This window comes from Psammomys obesus, unplaced genomic scaffold (genome assembly GCF_907164565.1).
Source record: "Psammomys obesus unplaced genomic scaffold, mPsaObe1.curated_primary_1811, whole genome shotgun sequence".
In the NCBI taxonomy this organism is placed as follows: domain Eukaryota; kingdom Metazoa; phylum Chordata; class Mammalia; order Rodentia; family Muridae; genus Psammomys; species Psammomys obesus.
The window spans coordinates 9,588,721-9,607,506 of record NW_026596234.1 but is presented as its reverse complement, the minus strand read 5'-3'; the positions used below and the strand labels follow the sequence as shown (position 1 = coordinate 9,607,506).

General features: G+C 52.1%; 1 protein-coding gene across 4 annotated transcripts in view; it reads right to left on the bottom strand.

Moving 5' to 3' along the window:
- The window catches only part of Nfatc2 (nuclear factor of activated T cells 2), a 119,614-nt gene that overhangs the window by 47,128 nt on the left and 53,700 nt on the right, over nucleotides 1-18,786 (bottom strand). For all 4 annotated transcript variants that reach the window (XM_055596186.1, XM_055596187.1, XM_055596184.1 and 1 more), the window contains exons 4-5: nucleotides 9,792-9,994; nucleotides 8,525-8,697 (exon numbers count right to left, since the gene is read on the bottom strand). In XM_055596186.1, the coding sequence (XP_055452161.1) occupies nucleotides 8,525-8,697; nucleotides 9,792-9,994 (376 nt within the window). The remainder of the gene's footprint in view (nucleotides 1-8,524; nucleotides 8,698-9,791; nucleotides 9,995-18,786) is intronic.

Here is an 18,786-nt window from a genome sequence, read left to right as displayed (position 1 = left end):
GAACAGCGCCTGCTTCACAGGTAAGCTTCGTACAGATCATATGCACGCAGTAGACACGGTTAGAACATAGCTGGCAAACTGTCTCATCTCAACCAGACTGTCCAGGGTGCATGCACGAGTGACAGAAGGTGGCATGCCCGTTCAGAATATTATCCAGCCCAGAAAAAGGAGCAAAGCGCTGACATATCCACTGTCGTGTTGTTCTGTGTAAAAGGAATCAGGTACAAAAGGACAGATTTAGTGTCAACAGGAACAGGTAGCCTGTGGCGGTATGTGACAATCCTTCAGTGAGCCTCAGTATGCACTACTGTCCACATTTGGGAGTCCCTGTAGTGGGGACAACATTTGTTCAATGCATGCTCAGCATGCAAGAATGTTCAGTGCTGAGCTCGGCAAGGGCTCGGGGCACAGCCTCCTACGACACCAGTGCGGCCTGGTCCATCAATGGTCTCTGATGGAGAGACCACCACCGTGCCCGGTGAATTCTCAGTGGCTCCTGAGCCTTAAGGCAAGTTTGCTGACTCTGAAAGGGGCCTCCCAGAATCTGCAGCGGCATCGGGCTGAGGCGGTGCTTAATAGGAAGCCAGAGAAGCCCAGCCACTCCCCCGGGGCCCCTGTATCTGCATACTTCAGGCAGAGGCCAGAAGTGTGCACTCTGCCCAGCTTCCCACATGGCTTATCACACACGTCTCAGGGCCACGTGGCAGAGGCCACCTGAGGACAGGGGAACTCCTCCCAGGCAGTACCCCAGTCCTTGGGGAACCCCTCGGCAAAGCAAAGCAGTCCAATTAGCCTCCAAAAGAGGAACTGAGGGGAGGTGAGTAGCAGCCGGAACAACCCTCCCGGGGCCTGCAGTTCTGCCTGATGCAACAACCCACCAGCTACTACCGCTAATTGGAGCAGCATGCAGGACCTCAGAGGGCTTTCAGGAAGTCCCTGGGTCTCCTGGACTCTCTCCCACTGCTGCCATCAGCCTCCGAAGCTCCCATCCCGCTATTTAGAGACCCCAGGCCATCCAAACCTTCCTGCCTACAGAACTCTAAGCGAACTCTGCCTGGGTTCAAATCCATCCTTGTGAACCGGCTTCCAGCTTGGGGACAAAGCAGACCCAGGCTCCTGCCTAAGCTTCCAGGTGGCCCCAAGCCTCTTGGTACTGCTCCCTCCCAGTTCCTGGCACCTCATAAATTGTCTCAGGGTCCCATATTTTTACAAGCTCTGAATCCACCGGGCACAGTGGCTCACTTTTCCCAGTGCCAGTGCTGACCTGCAGCCAAGCCGTGAGCACCTCAGAGCTCTTGAGGGAAAACTCACCGGGCCTTTCCCACGCCTGCAGGGGTGAGTGGCCAAGACCACATACTCTGCCTGGGAGGCTTGCTCTGGAGGGACACAGAAAGGCTGGCTGGGGAGGTGTCTCTGCAGAGTCAGGGTTCTGCCACTGTGGGACAATCAGTACCACAGAGGGGACCTCGGGTCCTGACACGTTATAATTTTCTTTAATACTGTATGATGTGCATAGCACAACATGCTGAGGGCCCTTGGTCAGGATGAGGACGCTGCCATGTGCCTACAGAGTTCCAAATCTAGCTTGTTGACATCTGGCACTGGTGCCTCAGCACATCTCTCCATCTCTCCTGTCCTTTCCTTAAGCGTTTACTGCCTTTACTTTTTTTGCTAAATGTCATGAGCCCAAAGAGCGGGCAGTGCGCCTATTCCAGCATGGAGGAGGCTGCCTCACAGGACATGCTTGAAAGCTTGTGGGTAAGAGGGGCAGATGAAAAGGATTCGGACCCGGCTGGGGACTTAGCCACCTGGGCAAGGGCCATGTGGGGTGCTGTCACCCAGCACAGGCCAGGGGCGCTTTCTGCCTCCCCAGCGATGGTCAACTGGGCCAAACTGGCCTTCCCTGACTATGGGACCCTGGGGCCCTGTCTTGGAATGGCAGACTGGCATAGTAGACCCAGCCCGGGCCATACGGAACTGCTGTGTCTAGCCACAGTCTCACCGTAACCACTCACTACGTCTTCCCTGGAGGTTCTCCTATAGTGGGGACCGTCAGTGTGCCCGCCAGGAGCAGGTGCTACCACACGACCTTGGAGCCCTCCCTCAGCCTCCTCACACAGAGAGGAGGAGGACTTACTAAGCCTGCAGAGAGGGTCCTCCTCCTATCATCCCATCCACATGGCACCTGTCCTTTTTCTTTCCTGGCCTGACCTTGATTTTCTCCTTCCAGTGCCATGGCTCTCCCTATAGGCTACATGAAGCTCAGTTCATTGATGGGTTCCCTGGTCACTGAGGGGCCCAGGAGACAGAGAAGAGAGCCGGGGCTTCAGCCCCTTCCTATGCAAGCTAGGGCTGCGGTAAGCCACCAGCCTTCCTGAAACTTTGAGGGAATAAGAATCAGGCCTGCCTGGGTCGCTGCTGCACATCAGTGCTCAGCAAATATGTGCCAGTATTCCTGGGTGAGGAAGCAAGGGACCCATGGGGGGATGAAGCTAGAGAGGGGCTGGCACATACAAGCCCTCGGGCACACTGTGTGTATTCCATCGAGGACGGTTCTGCGTGTCTGCTCCCAGGTGGCAGGATCAGGAAAGGGCCAGCCAGGGAGCGGGGCAATGTCAAGGAGCAGGAAAGCCACCGGGGTCCATGCTCCTCAGCAGAACAGTTCCCTTGTCCACTTTCGCCAGGCTTCCCGCTCTTTCCCCAGCTGGTAACCTAGGTGGTGGCGTATGTGATCCTCTGCACTTCCCTGAGGCAATGTGTGTTTGCCAAAGGCTCACATCCACCTGCCGTCTCCCGGGCTATGGTCTCCCCGTGATGGTGTGGTGACAGCCAGAATCAGGGCAAGTCTGCTTTGTAGTGCTACAGGGACTCACAGGTGACCTGTCCATTCTGGACCATCACAGGGCTGGTGGGGAGGGCTACAGTTATGATCACAGCCATGCTGTGTGTGGCACACATACACACACACTTAACCACACACCAGCAAGTGGGGTGGTATAATTACCCTGTTTCACAGATAGGGAAACTGAGGCATGGGGCATTGAATAACTTCCCCAGGACTAACCACGATGCTAAACTCTTGTCACCTTCTCCTGTGGCCCCTGGTATTGCTCAAAGTGGCCTCAGGTCACTGCTGACAAGTCTCCTGAGGCTGCCAAAGGCCTGGCCTGTGTGCCCTCTCCCAAGGTGCAAATTTTATTTACTTATATATAAGGTCTCAAAGAAGATACTCAAGCACCCTGTACTGTCAAATAAAAAAATAATAAAAAATAAAAATAAAATAAAATAAAATAAAATAAAATAAAATAAAAACAAAACATAAGCGAGAAGGTGTGACATCAAGGACCCAGAAACACCTTCCCTGGTGTTTACCAGGAAAAAGTAAAGCCTTTGTCTGCAAAAGAATGCTGATATCTTTATCCTAACTCCCACAGCGTGGGACAGGCCAGTTCCCAGTGCTGATAACTGAGCCATTGTATTCCTACAATTGAACACTGCTCAGCCACCCATAAGGGTAAACTGTTGAACCAAGCAGCAGGAACAGGCTCAGAAATAAAACACTGGGGAGGGGAACCAGCAGGACCCCAAAATGCACAGCCCGTGTGTTCATTCCATTCCACAAAGCTGCAGAGCTGGGAACATCCATCCTTGGTGACAGGTGGCAAATCAGTGACAGCCCCCCTGAAGGGCCTGGGAAGAGGCAGCAGCTGAGGAGGTGGGAGGGACCTGACGCCTTGGTCGGGATGGTGGTGACAAGGGTGTCTGCTATTGCCAAAAGTCTCTCAGCTAAATGGCACCTCTGTGAAACCTACAGCCTCTTAATTACACCTCAGTGGAAATGCGTGTGTCAGAGACACAAGCCCATGCCCACCTCCCACACTGCAAAAGAAACAAAGTGAACTTGTGTTGTGCCCCGGGTGGGCAGGGCCTCGTGTGCAGTTGCTTTAGTTGTTTCCTGAAATGTGGTTGTGGAGATGAAACTGCAGGTTCTGGGGAGAATGCACTGGTCTTGCGTGGGGCTCCCTCAGGTCACAGACGGAGGCTCTGTGAGGCTTTCTCCTGTGGGCCTACGGATGGGAAGCCCTGTGGGTCTCGCTCAGGTCTATGGGTGGCCTGCAAGGGTCTCGAGGCACCAGCTGCCAGCAGCTGCAGATGTCACCTTTGTTTCACAGCCCACCGGGAAGCCTCTGAAGGCATCGTCCCCTCATTTCCTCAGTCAGTCCTGGTGACAAGCTGTGCAAACACCTGGCCTGCCCTGGCAAGAAGGAAATAATGGAGAGTGGTAGGCAGTGCCCAGGGGGATCTGAGGCCTGCTAGGCCCGGGACACTTCCTCCACCCAGAGCCTCTGCGTCAGGAGTTAGCCAACCAAGTGATGGGGTGGGGGAGGAAGATCACAGTTCTCTACGCCTTACTTCAGACACAGGCAGCCTCCCTAAAAGCCTCCATTCTAAGACCAGACCTAAATGGAGACAGAGTGCATGTGTGTGCTTTCGTGTACATGTGTGTACATGTATGTGTATAAATATTTTGTGTGCATATATATGTAATGTGTGTTTCTGAGTGTGTACACATGTACATCATATATGTATTTATGTGTGTATGTGTGCACAGGTACATGGAGATATATAAGTACTCATGTGTACATGTATACATGCATGTACATATGTGTGTTCAGGTATGTATGTGTATGTGTATTGTATACGTGTATATATGTGCATGAGTGTACATCATGTGATCATATGTGTAAGTATTTGCATATGTATATTAAGTATATGGAAGCCTTCATACACGTGTGCGTTAGTGTTGTTTATATGAGTATGTGTATATGCATGCATGCATTTGTACACATATTTGTGTGTGCACCTGTGTGTTACATGTATGTGTTCCTGGTGTTATTTATGTATGCATGTGTGTTGTCTGTATCTATGTGTGTGAATGTTATGCATGTACGTGTGTGTTTCTGACCCACACGGGATCCTAGGGTTCAGTCAAGCTTGAGCACCCACCTGTGTGGAGCAGCCGGCAGGCACGGAGAGGACCGGGAGGAAGGCTCCACCACTGGGAACTGAGGGGCATCTGGAAGTGGTGAGCATCAGAAAGGGCTGTGGCCAAACAGTACCGCCCCGCCCCCACCCCAGGCCACACCCGACAGCTGGAAGGAGCTTATTTGGAACTAGGGTCTTTGCACGTGTAAGTGGGGTAAAGACTGGGTGAGATTGTCTTCAGGGCTGGAGCGGGGCCTGAGTCCACACCAGTGACAGAGCTGAGGAGAACAGGACCCCCAGGAGATGGAGAAGAAACCTGAGCCGCGCGTGCGCGCGCGCACACACACACACACACACACACACACGGAGGAACACAGGAGAGACACGTGTGGGGTGTGGCCCTCTAACCTCGTGGCAGCCTTCTGGCCTCACATCTATCGAGCACAAATATCTGCGGCTGAAGCTGCTGCATGGCAACGGCATACAGAGAGCCTAAGGGGCTAACCCAGGGTGAAGCCACGCCCTCCCTACCGCAGCAGTCAATGTGCAGCTGGGACCACTGAGCAGAAGCCTGGGAAAGGCTTGGAGGCCGAGAAACATGGGCGCCAGGCCGTGCAGTGGAGAGCTATAGCCCCTAAGGCTGAGATGAGCCAGAAAAAGCCACAACAGGCAACAAGCCCACCGACAAACAGTGGCACCTCTGCACATGCTCTCACACACACACACACACACACACACACACACACACACACACATATATATATATATATATATATTTTTTTTTTTTAATCAGAATCTGAGACCATGTCCTCGTTGCCCAAGCTGGGGCATTGGAGGCGCCTTTCCAAAACAAACAAGTCAGCCTTGTAAATACGGGCCAGCCCACTCTGTTTTTCTTACCAGCTCATCCTCCCCAACAGTGTGAAGTCAATTAGACAATAAATATTTATCCTCCACCTTCTGTGTCCACAGGTGTGAGTCACTAATTGTCAATATGTATTCATTATCTGCCTACAGGCACAAACCAAGCCAATCGGCCAAACAGGCCCTTACGAAGCATCCTTACCTGGGTCTAGAATAGAACAAGGAGGGCAATAAGAACCAACAGGACTAGAAGAGAGGGACTGTGGCTGGCCAGCAGCTAAGGGTGGCTGCACCGGAAAAACAGTGTTATAGAAGCCACAAGAGGATATTTCACAGAACTAGAAAGTTTGGGAATCCAGCTTTGTTACTACTGAGTAAAATGGTGAATCACTTTACCAAGAAAGGTTGGGTCCCCTTATCTATCAGAAGGAGGAAGATGAGGTGGCTGAAACCGGTGGGGAACCAACAGATCACAAGGTTCAAAGAGGTTCTGAATGCCTTAGCAACCTTGCTGGAGGCACACGCGGCTCTCGGAGGCTCCTCAAGACCTTAGCGGCTCAGGGAAGGGGAGGGACACACATCCTCTGCCCCCTACCCTGCAGCTGACCACAGTCCCACCCTGAAGGGGGCGCTGCCTGCCCCAGAGAGGAGCCCTGTCGGCCCACCACCTCCAAAGATGGCGGAGGAAGAGCCTGCATTTCCTTCTAGAACAATCCTGAGACATGCGAAATCAAACAGGACAGGGCCAGAGAACAAGGGTGAGGAGGGGTGGCTACCGCCCTTTGTCCTTCCGTCCCTGGTGGTGGCTCGTGTTTCCCAAATCTGAACACGGACTCACTGGGGCCCCAGCTTTCCCGGGTAAGCTCTGCAAGCTTCTGCTGGCCCTTCCCTGGTTTCTAGTACTGCGAGTGACCCCCCCCCCCCCCCCCGTCCTCGCTTCCAGTCCGAGAGTCGGTTCTTCTGTACTGCATTACGGCACATAGTCCTGCACTCTCTGTTCAATCAAAGCTCGATAAACAGGAGTCTCTCCCGGGTTCTGCCTGGCCCTCTGAGTATCTTGAATTTACTGCCGCTTTTCCGCACGCTAGGGACAGACTCTCCATCTGAGCCGTGTCCTTCCCCGACCGTCATTTTTAAGCCAAGATTTTTTTTTTTCCTCTGTTCTTGTTCAATCTTTTAAGATCGGTCTTGGCCGTATAGACCACGTTTCCCTGTGAGCTCACAGCAGCTCGCAGCAGCCTCCTAGAAGGACAGAGACTGGGCCCCAGTCTTCTCTGCACCCTACTGTCTGCCCCACCTCAGCCACGTCTCTTACTTCCACCTCCATCTCCCTGGCCACCGCAGGAAACTGATGTACAAATGCAAAGGGAGCTGTGAAGGAGATGATCTTGAAAGCAATGTAACGCGGAACATGATAATAACATAACAGTTCCTTAAAGAAAGACTGAAAGAATAAAGTTTTTTTTAAATCTCTGAAACAATGTTTACTTTGCTTTTCTTTATTTCTTTTAAAAGAATGACTGAACTTTCAAGAAAAAAAAAAAAACAAACGTAACAGATATCTGGGCCCCAGGCATAGGCCTATAATCCCAGCTGCTCAGGAGGCTGCGGCAAGAGGATTGAGAGTTCAAATCTAGCCTGAGAAACTCAGCAAGACCCCCTCTTCATTAAAAATGAAAAAGTCTGTAAGGGTGTGGGAGAGGAAGCTTGGTGGCAGAGCACTTGCCTGGCATGCATGACGTCCTGGGTTCAATCCCCAGGACGGCTTACATGTATACACACATGCATATGTGCGACCTGAGCAAAGATAAGCTTCTTCATGCATCCTAGCAAAACCCTGCTGAAAATCCTAGATGCTCACAGCAACTGCTCTTGAAGCCTGGCAGAATCCAGCTATGTGTTCTGCTCAGCGTCTTTCCCTAGAACTTTTCTTCTGTGCCAGGCTCTGAAAATTTTCTCTAACTTTATATCCATCTTTGGGGATGGGGACTTCATCCTCACTGGACTATAAGCTTCTCGGGCACAGAGAGTCTTATTGCTCTGTGAACATCCCAACACTTGGAATGACCCCTGACCTTGACCCTAGACAGACCTCAGTCAGTAGGCAGGGACAGGCGGAAGGCCAGGGAGGAGCACCAACTACTGTCTGCAAGGTTCTGAGCTTCCAGTCCCAGCCCCACCCCTTCTGGGTACAGGCACTGGGTCCTCAGTCTTCCAACCTGTGAAATGGGTACAAGGGTCCCAGCCAGCGACCCAGAGTTGTCATGATGCATGGTCAGGTGTTTTCCACAGCATCTGCAGAGCCACAGCTCAAAGCCAGAGCCACACCATCATGAATCTCGTTGAGTAGAGGATGAAAAGAAAGAAGGGTGTGTGTGTGCTCCAGTAACTTACTGTCAGTGTGTCCACACTTCTGAAGACCAAACCAACACTTAGACTTTTCACATCTTCTAAATAAAGCCACCAACTCCTCTTAGCTGCCATCAGCTGTCTTGGTTTTTTATTTCCCACAAGGCCACAGTCGCCACAAGCAAACTGAAGCAGAGATCAAAACCTCCCTGGGTGCAGTGTCTGTCCTCGTGTGTCCCATGGATTCCTGCAGGCCACCTGCCCGGGGGGACACTCATGTGTGGCCCTTTCCCCCAGAAAGACCCAGCCCTGCGGCCTGACTTACAGCACTCGATGGGGTTGGACGCCGCCTGCAGGGAGATGATGCGCCCGCTGGGCTCCGGGACGTGCACGCGGAACACCAGGCGCACGCGAGTGTTCTTCCTGCCAATGTCGGTCTCGCCCTTCCGCAGCTCGATGTCGGCGTTTCGGAGCTTCAGGATGCCCGCACAGTCGATGCTGCACAGGGGAAAACCCAGCTTATAAGAACCGTCTCACTGAGCAGAAGAGGCCACCCACAAGCCCGCCAAAGGTGGCCAACTGTCATCTCCGCCAGCCACAGTGGGAAACTGCAATATCTCCCTGGGTATTACGACCAGAAGGGTATACCAAGATGTGGAAGGAAGAAAGGAAGGAAGATAGGAAGGAAGGAAGGAAGGAAGGAAGGAAGGAAGGAAGGAAGGAAGGAAGGAAGGAAGGAGAAAAAGAAAACGAAAACAGAGAAATTTTTTACGGAGTACTTAGATAATCTCCTGAGTGGAGATTGTCTCTCTAGGGAAAATTTTCACATCAATGTTTCTATTCTCAAAAGCACCAGAAAAACTCAACCAGGCAGCTGGGAGAACCGGCCAGGTCTATTCCACAAATGTCAGAGTATCTCAGCCTCTTGAATTTAATAAACAGGAAAGCTCCCTTGCTCTTTGGAAACACCCACCGAGGTCTGTAAAAAGCCAAGGGTATGATCAACCATTTCTCAAGGACTCGGGGCTATGGCATGAGACAGAGAAGAGAGAGGGCAAATGTAGACCCTGTTAGCGATCGGGACAGCACAGCCAGGGCCCTAAAGTTCTTGTATCCTCCCTCCCACGGCCTTTCTATAAGCCTGAGTTTGTTTCCTTCTAAAAGGTTCTTTGGTGCCGACACGCGTGTGTGACATGTGGCCAGCTTTAGCTCCAGGTACAAATGCTACATGGGTGACCATCTGTGTTGTCACTCAGAATTTTCTTTAAGTCCCATGGATCTTTTCACTTTATTTCTTGAGACTGGGTCTCAGGTATCCCAGGAAGGCCTGGGACTCCATATGTAGCTAAAGAGAGTTTGAACTCCAGATCTTCCTGCCTCCATCCATAACTCCCAAGTGCTAGGATTACAGGTATGTGCCACCATGGCAGGCTTTCATATACTACTCCCTGAACAGAAAAATCAGATGGGTCGCTCCAAGATGGGGCAGTGCCAGCACCGGCTGCTGTGGCTCCCACATAGAGATCCCCTCAACCCTGTCATTCAGGTCCTGCTCGCTTTCCCAAGAAGCCCCAGATCCTGCGCAGCCTTACGTGGCCCTCATGTTGTTCTTTGGCTCCAAGGGGATCTCCAGAACTTTGGTATTGCCCACAATCTTCTCATAGCTGGTGGTGGTAACGGTTTTCCCCGTGATCCTGTGTACTTGGTAGAAGGCATGCGGCTTAAGGATCCTCTCATCCGCAGTCCCAATGAAGATCTGAAGGCCCAGGGGCTTGTTCTCCATGTAACCGTGGAGCTGAGGGAGGAGACAAAGTCTTCAATAAGCAGGGTTTGACTGCTTTAGTCTGACCACCAGAGGAGATCGGAGTAGCTTGTGGGCAGAGACGGAGTGTAGGGTTGCCACATGGCCTGGGCGGATGCATGACCAGAAGCAGTCTTGCTGTCCAACCAGAACAGACTGTTCAAATAAGTGACAGGGATCTCTTCTAAAATGGATGCTAAGGGGCCAGGGAGAGGGCTCAGCGGTTAAGGGTATCAAATGCTCTTGCAGAGGACTCAGGTCCGATTCCCAGCACCACACAGAGGCTCACAACTATCTGTAACTCCAGTTCCAGGGGATCCCACACCCTCTCCTAGCGTACACAGGCACCAGGTACATATGTGGCACACAGACATACACCCAGGCAAGATCTCGCACACATGAAATAAAAGTACACACACATATTGGACTTTCAAGCAGCTGCAAGAAACAATATAGATCAGAACTACATTTGTGGAAAAACTGTACTTAACCACTGGCAAAGGGTCCCGGAAGTGAGGGCAGAAAACAACCTGAAGCCCCTCCCCCCAGCCACCTTCATGATCCTTTACCAAGTAACAGCAGCTATGGGGGAGAGACTCATGAGGTCACATCCCTCTTTGAGTATCGGCAGGAAGTTAATGGTAGTTGTGCACAGAGAGACATTTCTTCAGTGGTACAGCTGCTTGCAAGGTGCCCATGCTCCATGTAAACAGCACTGAGAAAGCCAACTGGGTCACCAAAACAAATAAATAAATGAGGAGACATGAAAGCCGGAGAGGGACTAAATGGAAAGAAGAGTGGGAGGAAGTAACGAGGGTGGACACGAAAAAAATACACTGTATAGGTATGAAGAGGCCATAATGAAACTAATTAGTGCATGTAACACACGAGAATAAAAATAAAGTATTAAAGAAGAACAGAACAACATGAAAACAAGCATGGCGAAAAGCACGACTCCAGCATTTATCGGTAAAGAGAGAGAAGCCAGGTGGTGGTGGCTCACGCCTTTGATCCCAGCACTCGGGAGGCAGAGGCAAGTGGATCTCTGAGTTCGAAGCCAGCTTGATCTATAGAATTTCAGGACAGCCAGGGCTACATAGAGAAACCCTGTCCCAAAGAGGAAGGTAAGGGAGGAGGAAGGGGGAGGGTAGAAATGACCTGAAGACCACGAACACAGCCCTTGTCATCAGAGGCCATCAAGGTCCCCGAGAAGGTCTACAGACAGAACTCACTTTTCACATGATACTGTCCCAATTGGCACAGATTGATTTTATACTTTCAAAAAAGAAAGAGCAAGAAACCAGAGCAGCCGATCAAGTCAAAAATCACCCAAGGACCCGAAGAACATCCTTGTCATGCTAGGCAGACAAAAGGTCAGCCCGTGGAATATCTAAAGACTCTTGAAGGATGTCCACACCTCCACCAGCCGCCCCCAACTTAGTGTCACTGTCATTAGGAGCTTTGGAGCTGCAGCCAATAAACATACACACAAATGTGACAATAGACACGCTGTGAGCCAGTCATACCCGGGTCAATATACAGCCCTGAGAATCCTCATGCATGCAGGAGACACACCCAGGGAAGGCTGTGAACAAACAGAGCATCCTCTTGACTGGTGTAGGCCCTAGTGCCCCTGCTAGAAGCCACACAGAGACAGGCTGGGCACAGGAGCCCGGCTGAAGGATGGCCTGCCTGCCAGGCTGACACCCACAGCACTGACGGGAGGGGCAGCCTCTAGGAAAGGTGAAATGCAAGGCAAAGCACAGATCAAACAGAAGGAAGGCCGCACTGCAAGAAAACTGTTCCTTGTTGTGAGGGCTTTGCGTGGGGATCAAGATAAGCGTGTTTCCTCATTGGCTTCCCTGGTTCATGAGAGGTGGTAAACACGGCCCACGGTGCCAGAAGAAAGGCTGGCGGGCTGGCAGTGTGTGTTAGTGCCAGGCTGCTTCCTCTTCCCGTGACAAGAGCAGAACTACCCAGCGAAGGACAGATGGGCAACATCTGGGCAACATGTGCTAATCAAGCCCAGCCACTCCGTCCCCACCCTTGTTGGCACTCCAAACCAAGCCGCCATAGCGCTGCCTCTCATTTGAGTGTCTGTCAATGCACCGCTCGCCTCTCCTAGTCTTTCGGAGAGTAGTTGAGTAGTTGAGTAATCTTTTAAAAATGCAAATCAGATCCGGGCACTCCCCAGCTTACAACCCTCTGAGGACTTCCTGTGGCCTCAGACTAAAGTCCCAACTTAGCTGCCGCCTGAATTTCTCCAAACCCAACCTCAGCCCAGCCCTGCCTTCTCCCTCCACCCTGACAGGCTTTTGATTCCTCCTGCAGACTCAACACACCAAACTCATTTCTGACCTCAGGGCCTTTTGCATAAGCCATTGTCTCGGTCCAGATGCAGAGTTTCACTGTTTTTCTTTTCCAGAAAAAACAAAAAACAAACAAACAAACAACAACAACAAAAAAACCCCACAAGTTGACATATGCCCACGTTGACTGGGCACACTGTTCAGCCTTAGCAAGCCTTTGTTTCTTCACCTGCAAAGCATCTTCAGTAGTAATGTAGGAGGTGTGTGAGCCACTGAGTGTGCCATGTTTGGTGGGAGTCAGGTTTCACCATGAGCTGCAACTGAGGATGGCACCCAGCATTGACCTCTGACCGTCACACTCATGTAAACACTCATGATCCTCCCTTCCACATGTACAAAACGGGTATCACCCTCCCCTTTTCAGAAGCCATGAATGCCTCTGGGATTGGAAAGAAGCCCTCGGGCTGATGGGGAGGCCTGTTGCAGTTGGCAGAGCAGGGCACTCCCTAGCTTCAAAGCCACACGCATGTCGCTGCAGCCCACTTCTTAAGAGCCGTGGGAGTCTAGAATAGTGGCTTGATGCTCCGATTAATGAGGGGTGTGCTCGCCTCCCACCTCCCACACCCTTTCTAAAGGTTCATTGGATGGCCTCCACCAAGTACCAGACCTCATACAGGTACCGTGAAATAATGATTTTTGGACTCAGCAGAGGACGGCACTGAGGGTCCAGCTATAGACTCCAACAGATGAGCCAGAAATAGGTGAAAGGGCAAACCCAAAACAAGCAGGGGCAGCCAAATATGGGATACTGACCCCCTGCTACCCAAGGGTAGCCCAACAGCCACAGGCATGGGGCCATGAAAGGAGGAATAGCTAGGTTTAAAAAAAAAAGTCTTCCTTGTATGAGAACAGAACCCCCTTCACTCACTGTGTCCAGGGCCCTCCTGTCTCCATGGTTCGCCTTGCAGGTCTGAGAAGGGCAATGTGTGGCCACTCAACCCCCTTCTCCCAACAGGGAGTGACAAGGGTCTCACAAAACCCAATCCATCTTCTCAGACCATGTTTCAAACTCCTTATTGTCCTCACCGCAGAGAGATTATCGTTCTACGGTTGTCATTCCCAATAAAGGAGAGGTCTCGTGGGTGGCCTGGGGCGGCAAGGCCACCTCTGACCCACGACTAGATGGAACTCTCCTGTGGCCGTGGTGGGAAGGAGGCTCCACTCCCGGGGACCAGCACTTCTACTGCCTGTGCCACCCCAGGGACTAACAGGTCTGGGATGGGGTGCGCTTATGCGCAGCACGCAAGGGCTTTACAGCATGGGTGATGCATAAGGTCATGCTGCAGACTAATGCGGCCCCGTCATACACTTTCCCATTAGCTGACAGGACCAGCAAGCTGCAGGCAAGGGCACGTGGGGTTATTAATCCAGCCGGCCCTTGCCTTGCTCACTCAGCTACTTCAAAATGGGATCAGAGGAGGGAGAGTTTTTGAAAACCATCCTTCACTTGTTCCCATAGCAGCTCCTGAACGAACCAGCCCAGCACAAGCCAAGGAAACTTAGCATCCCGCTGGATGAATGCATGTTCTTGCAGTAGCTGCTGGTGGAAGTGTGTGGGGGAAAGCAGTGACCCAGCCATAGATGAAAGCGAAGATGAGTCATGTGCCCACAGTCCTGGCGAGCTGAGGCCATGTGCATGTGTGTGAGGGAGGGGTGGGGGTCCTCCTTTTGCTCTGTGGTAAGATTGGGTTTCATATAATCCAGGCTGGCTATGCAGCAGAGGCTGGCTTTGAACTCCCGATCCTCCTGCCTTCACCTGCCAAGTGCTGGGAGGGCAGGCATGTACCACCACACCCAGCCTCTTGGCAACTTTAAAATGTACACTGTATTATCAATCACAGCTGCCATTCTGCTCCACGGATCTCTGAAGCACTTTCTCTTACATGGCCGACGATGTATGCCCTGCTCGGCCTTTCTCCTAGGTACACAGATCCACATGTTGGGGGTTGTGTTTTGCATATCACTTCATCCAATGATTCTTCGAGACCACTCTCTCATACTGGATCTTGTTTCCTGAGGTACCAAATGGCTGTGTAGAGAGAGTGCTTCCTAACAGGAAGGTCAGAAAAGATGAACGGAGTTTAAAAGGCAGATGCACCGAGCATACGGACACCACCAGGCCCTGCGCTCGTCCACATGGAGCCAGGGTACAGCTGACACCTGCCCCTCACCCTCGCTGCCCAGCATCAAGAGAGGACGGGGGCACACACTGCCAGCCTGAGGAGAGATTCAAGCTCAAGTTCAAAGTCCCCCATCAAGGGCCTTCTTATTGCTTTTGCGGTGCCATCGAGCTGAGAAGTCCCAGGCGGCGCTGGCGTGCGTCGAAGGACCACATCTGTGCTGGGAGCTGGATGACTCAGCCCTGCAGCGTGGGGTTGATTTTCAAACTGGCACCCAGCCAACGGAACTGTTTTGAATTTGCCTCAAATCAAATGTGAACAATGTTAAGTAGCATTTTTGTGTGTGTTGAATCTGGACTATTAGGAAGACGGTGCCGTCCTCAAAGCTTGCGCACTGGAGGGGAGGCCCCCGAGGCTGTTTTATTACAGGCCTGGGCCATGAGGCTCGTGGGCAGGAGATTTTTACCAACACAGACAGACCCCAGTTCAGAGCTTCATTTTGGATGTGGAAGTCAAAGCTCGTTATCTGCCACCCTAACCTCACTCCACCCTTAGTTCACATGCACACACTGGAGCAGGCAGGCAGACAGACAGACTGACACACACACACAGATACACAGACAGACAGACAGACAGACAGACAGACGGACACACACACTCACACACCAGGCACTCTCTGCCCTACCTCCCATCAAGCCCTGAATACTCAGTTAGTGAACACTACATTTCAATGGAGCTTCTTTTGCTTCATTCCCATTGGATTGCCTCAGAGTCCTGCCCATCTAAATTCCTAAATGCCAGTCAGGTCTGCCACCTGGTTCTCAGATCAAAGAAGCTGCTAGCTGCCTTCCTTCTGTCTCATCTATCCCATGGTGGTGGCTAGAACGACCTCCACTACCTTCGGCCAGAGCCTGCTACCCTTCCACTCGAATCTCTCAAGAACAGACATCTCACTCCCAACAAAAAACAGTGTTTGGCTGAGGAGACACACAATCCTGCTGAGCAAGCATGAGGACCTGAGTTTAATACCAAAAACTCACAGTTTTAAAAAGCCAGGTGCAGCATTAGAGAGTGCTTGTAACTCAGTGCTGGAGAGGTAGATGAGTAGATCCCTGGGGTGCTCTGGCCAGCACGTAACCAGCAAGCACCAGGCCAGTGAAAGAGCCTGTCTCAAACAGCAAGGCAGCTGACTCCTGAAGGCTATCATTCCATTTTGTCCTCATGTTTAAATGCTAACCCGACTACACAGCAACACATATGCATACATACATATGTACACACATATATACCACACACACACCATACATACATATAGACACATACATTCACACCATACACACACACACACACACACACACATGTATACACATCCGAGGATGGGGTAGAGGCAAAGTCTTCATGGTGATCCAAGGTTGTGTGAAGCCCCCTTCCCCACATTCTCTCTCCTTCTGCACAGCCACAGTGAGCTTGGAACAAGCGGGACAAACGCCCTCCCAGGACCTCCATGCTAACCTCTCTCTCTGCTGGGATGGCTGTCCCTGCAGGCCCAGGGCTGGCCCTCACTGCTCTCGACCCCACCCCGCATGGCACCACACCCTTGACATTCTCTACCCACACGCCTGGCGTCAACCTCACCCACCACCCACCTGCATCCATCACCGCCTCCCATGGCAGGGTGTGTTCATTTCACCTCCTTGCCTCTACCACTAGGACAATGTCCCCGGGGGTGGCAGCTTAGCTGTCCTCTCTCATCCTCCACAGCTTGCCCATGGTCTAGAACACCCCCTCGGAGCTCAGGTGTGGTCAGGGTAGCAGGCGGAGGCAGGTGGGGGCCTGTGGCTGCTGCCTCCCCAGCCCTTCCTTTTCTATATCTAGAAAACATAATAATAATAACTGGCCTGGCTACAGCGACTATTGTGTCCCACAATGCATCTCACTCAGCATGGGCAGGACCGGGCTGGTTGGACAGCTGGTACCTGCCCTGCCCTGTTCCCAGCAGGGGAGACAGCGTGTCCAGAGTACAATGAAAACAGGAACGGTGTCCACCCCTGATGGACAATGGGTGCCACAGACCATGGACATGCTGAGGCTGAATGGAGACCCCGGGAAAGGGGGGCCCCCAGGAAGGGGGTACATTTTCAGATGGGGCCGGGAATGTGGAAAAGAGAATGAGATCCTCTGCCTGGGCTCAAAAACAGCCCATGTCAGTTTTCCCTTCATATTCTAAATTAAGAGTCGAGTCATTCTACATCTCTCACACTGTCGGAAATTAGAAGCAGATTCCGGGGCACAGGGAGCATGGGTGGGGGCTGGCAGCCTGAGGCGGCAAGATTTGCTGCCAATCACCATGTCCACAAACAGCGGAGCCCCTGAGCAGGGTATGCGAGCCTCATGGGGCTCAGGCCAGAGGTGGCTCCCTTGCCCTGCTGTACACAGCTCCCAGGAGCCTGCGGATGCAGGGAATATCTCTACATATCCTTCCAGCCTCCTCTTGACCAGCTGTCCTCTGGGCCGAGGGGTGGCAAGCCTTCTGGGAGGCAATCTCTGGGCACCCTTGGGTTTGTGTTGTTTTGAAGTCAAACCTATCATTCCCCCACCTGCCTTCTGTGCTTCTCCTTGACTAGAGCCGGCAGTGTCCAGGAAGCGTTGACTTGTGGGTAGCCATCTGCATAAGTTTATTGCCAAGACCCTGGCTCCCACGGTGGTGAGATCAGAAAGCATTTTCATCTCCTGGTCTCAGTTTCCTCATCTGTGCGAAAGGGCTCAGGGTGGAGCTGGGGACACTCAACACCTGTGCCATTCTCCTCAAACTCCTACTCCAGCGATGGCTGGGAGGCTCTGGGCTATCAAATGTCATTGCCTCTGGTCTCCGTAAACTTGAAGACCATCATCCCTAAGTCCTAAAAGGCGATGCTCTTCAGGTATATTTGGAAGAAAATCTGAGACCTAGGTGCAGCCCACAGAAGCCTGTGGTGGCCCAGTCTTGGCTGCCACCCCGAGCTTCCGGCTCCCCGTGTCCTGGCCCAGACACCCGACCTCTTTGCTGCTCTTTAAACAGGTTGAGTTTCTCTTACCCTGGGGCCTTTGTACACATTCTTCCCACAGACTCCTGTGTTCTTCCTCTGGGCCTTCCCACGGCTGTCCCCACCTCTTCCTCCACCCTTCAGGATCCACCCAGATGGAGAGGTTCCTTGCTTTATTTCTGTTACTATGATAAAGTGCTCTAACCAATAGCAACACAGAGGAGGAAAGAGTTCATTGGCTTACACAGTCCAGCACTGAAGGAAGTTAAGGCAGGCACCTGAAGGTGAGTCCCCACCAGCTATTCCACACAGCATTACAGCTATCCAGCGAGTTCACTCACAGCCAAGGAGGCATGGAGGAAGACAGCCTGCTGACTCGCAGACCCGCTTCCGCTCAGCTAGCTTCCTTAAACAGGTCAGGACCACCCACCTAGGGAATGGTGCCACCGTCAGTGGGCTGGGTCCTCCTACGAAGATTAACAATCAAGACAAGCTCCAGCAGATACACCCACAGGCCAGTCTGATCTAGGCGATCCCTCAGTGGAGGCTTTCCTCTCAGATGACTGTAAACTGTGTAACGTCACCAGGGAAAGCTAAGCAGAGCACAGGGCCTTCTCTGAGGAGCCTGGCTAACGCAGGGGGTCTGGGCATCTCACGGTTTAGCCCCGTCCTGGCAGCAGCAACTTTTAATTATGCATTCGTTTACTTACTTAAAGCTTGCCCAACTCTACCCCAGCACTTTGGGGGGGCACCTGGCACCAGAAGATGTGCGCCAGGCAACTGCTGAATGACTGAGCAGATGGACCCTGTGTGGAGCGTGGTGGCTATTCTTGACTAATACAGGGAATGACTCATCTTCCCAAAGCCCTGAGAAGAGGCTTATTCACGTCTGGAAGAGTCCCCACGTTTGCAGACTCTTAACTAAATTCCCTGCTCCTCAGGCCGGTCTGCAGGAATGTGTCTCCCCGTGAAAGAGACATATCATACCAAGCCAATTACACCAGGAGTCAGGAGACGAGTCAAACTTGAGGCTGGAAAAATGAAGTTTACAACCTTGAGCCTGAGTTGAAAAGACAGCAACTTGGCAGCCCCATGGAGGTGATGAGGGAAAGGGGAGGCCAAGCCATGCCCGAAGCCCACATGGTCACCAAAAGGCCAGACAGGTGGGGGAGGCACACTTCAAACACGACCCTCTAGTGCTCTCTTGTGCAGGATCCTGGCCTGACATTGAAGGGACAAGGTGACAACTGTCTGCACAGGCTGCCTGGACTCTG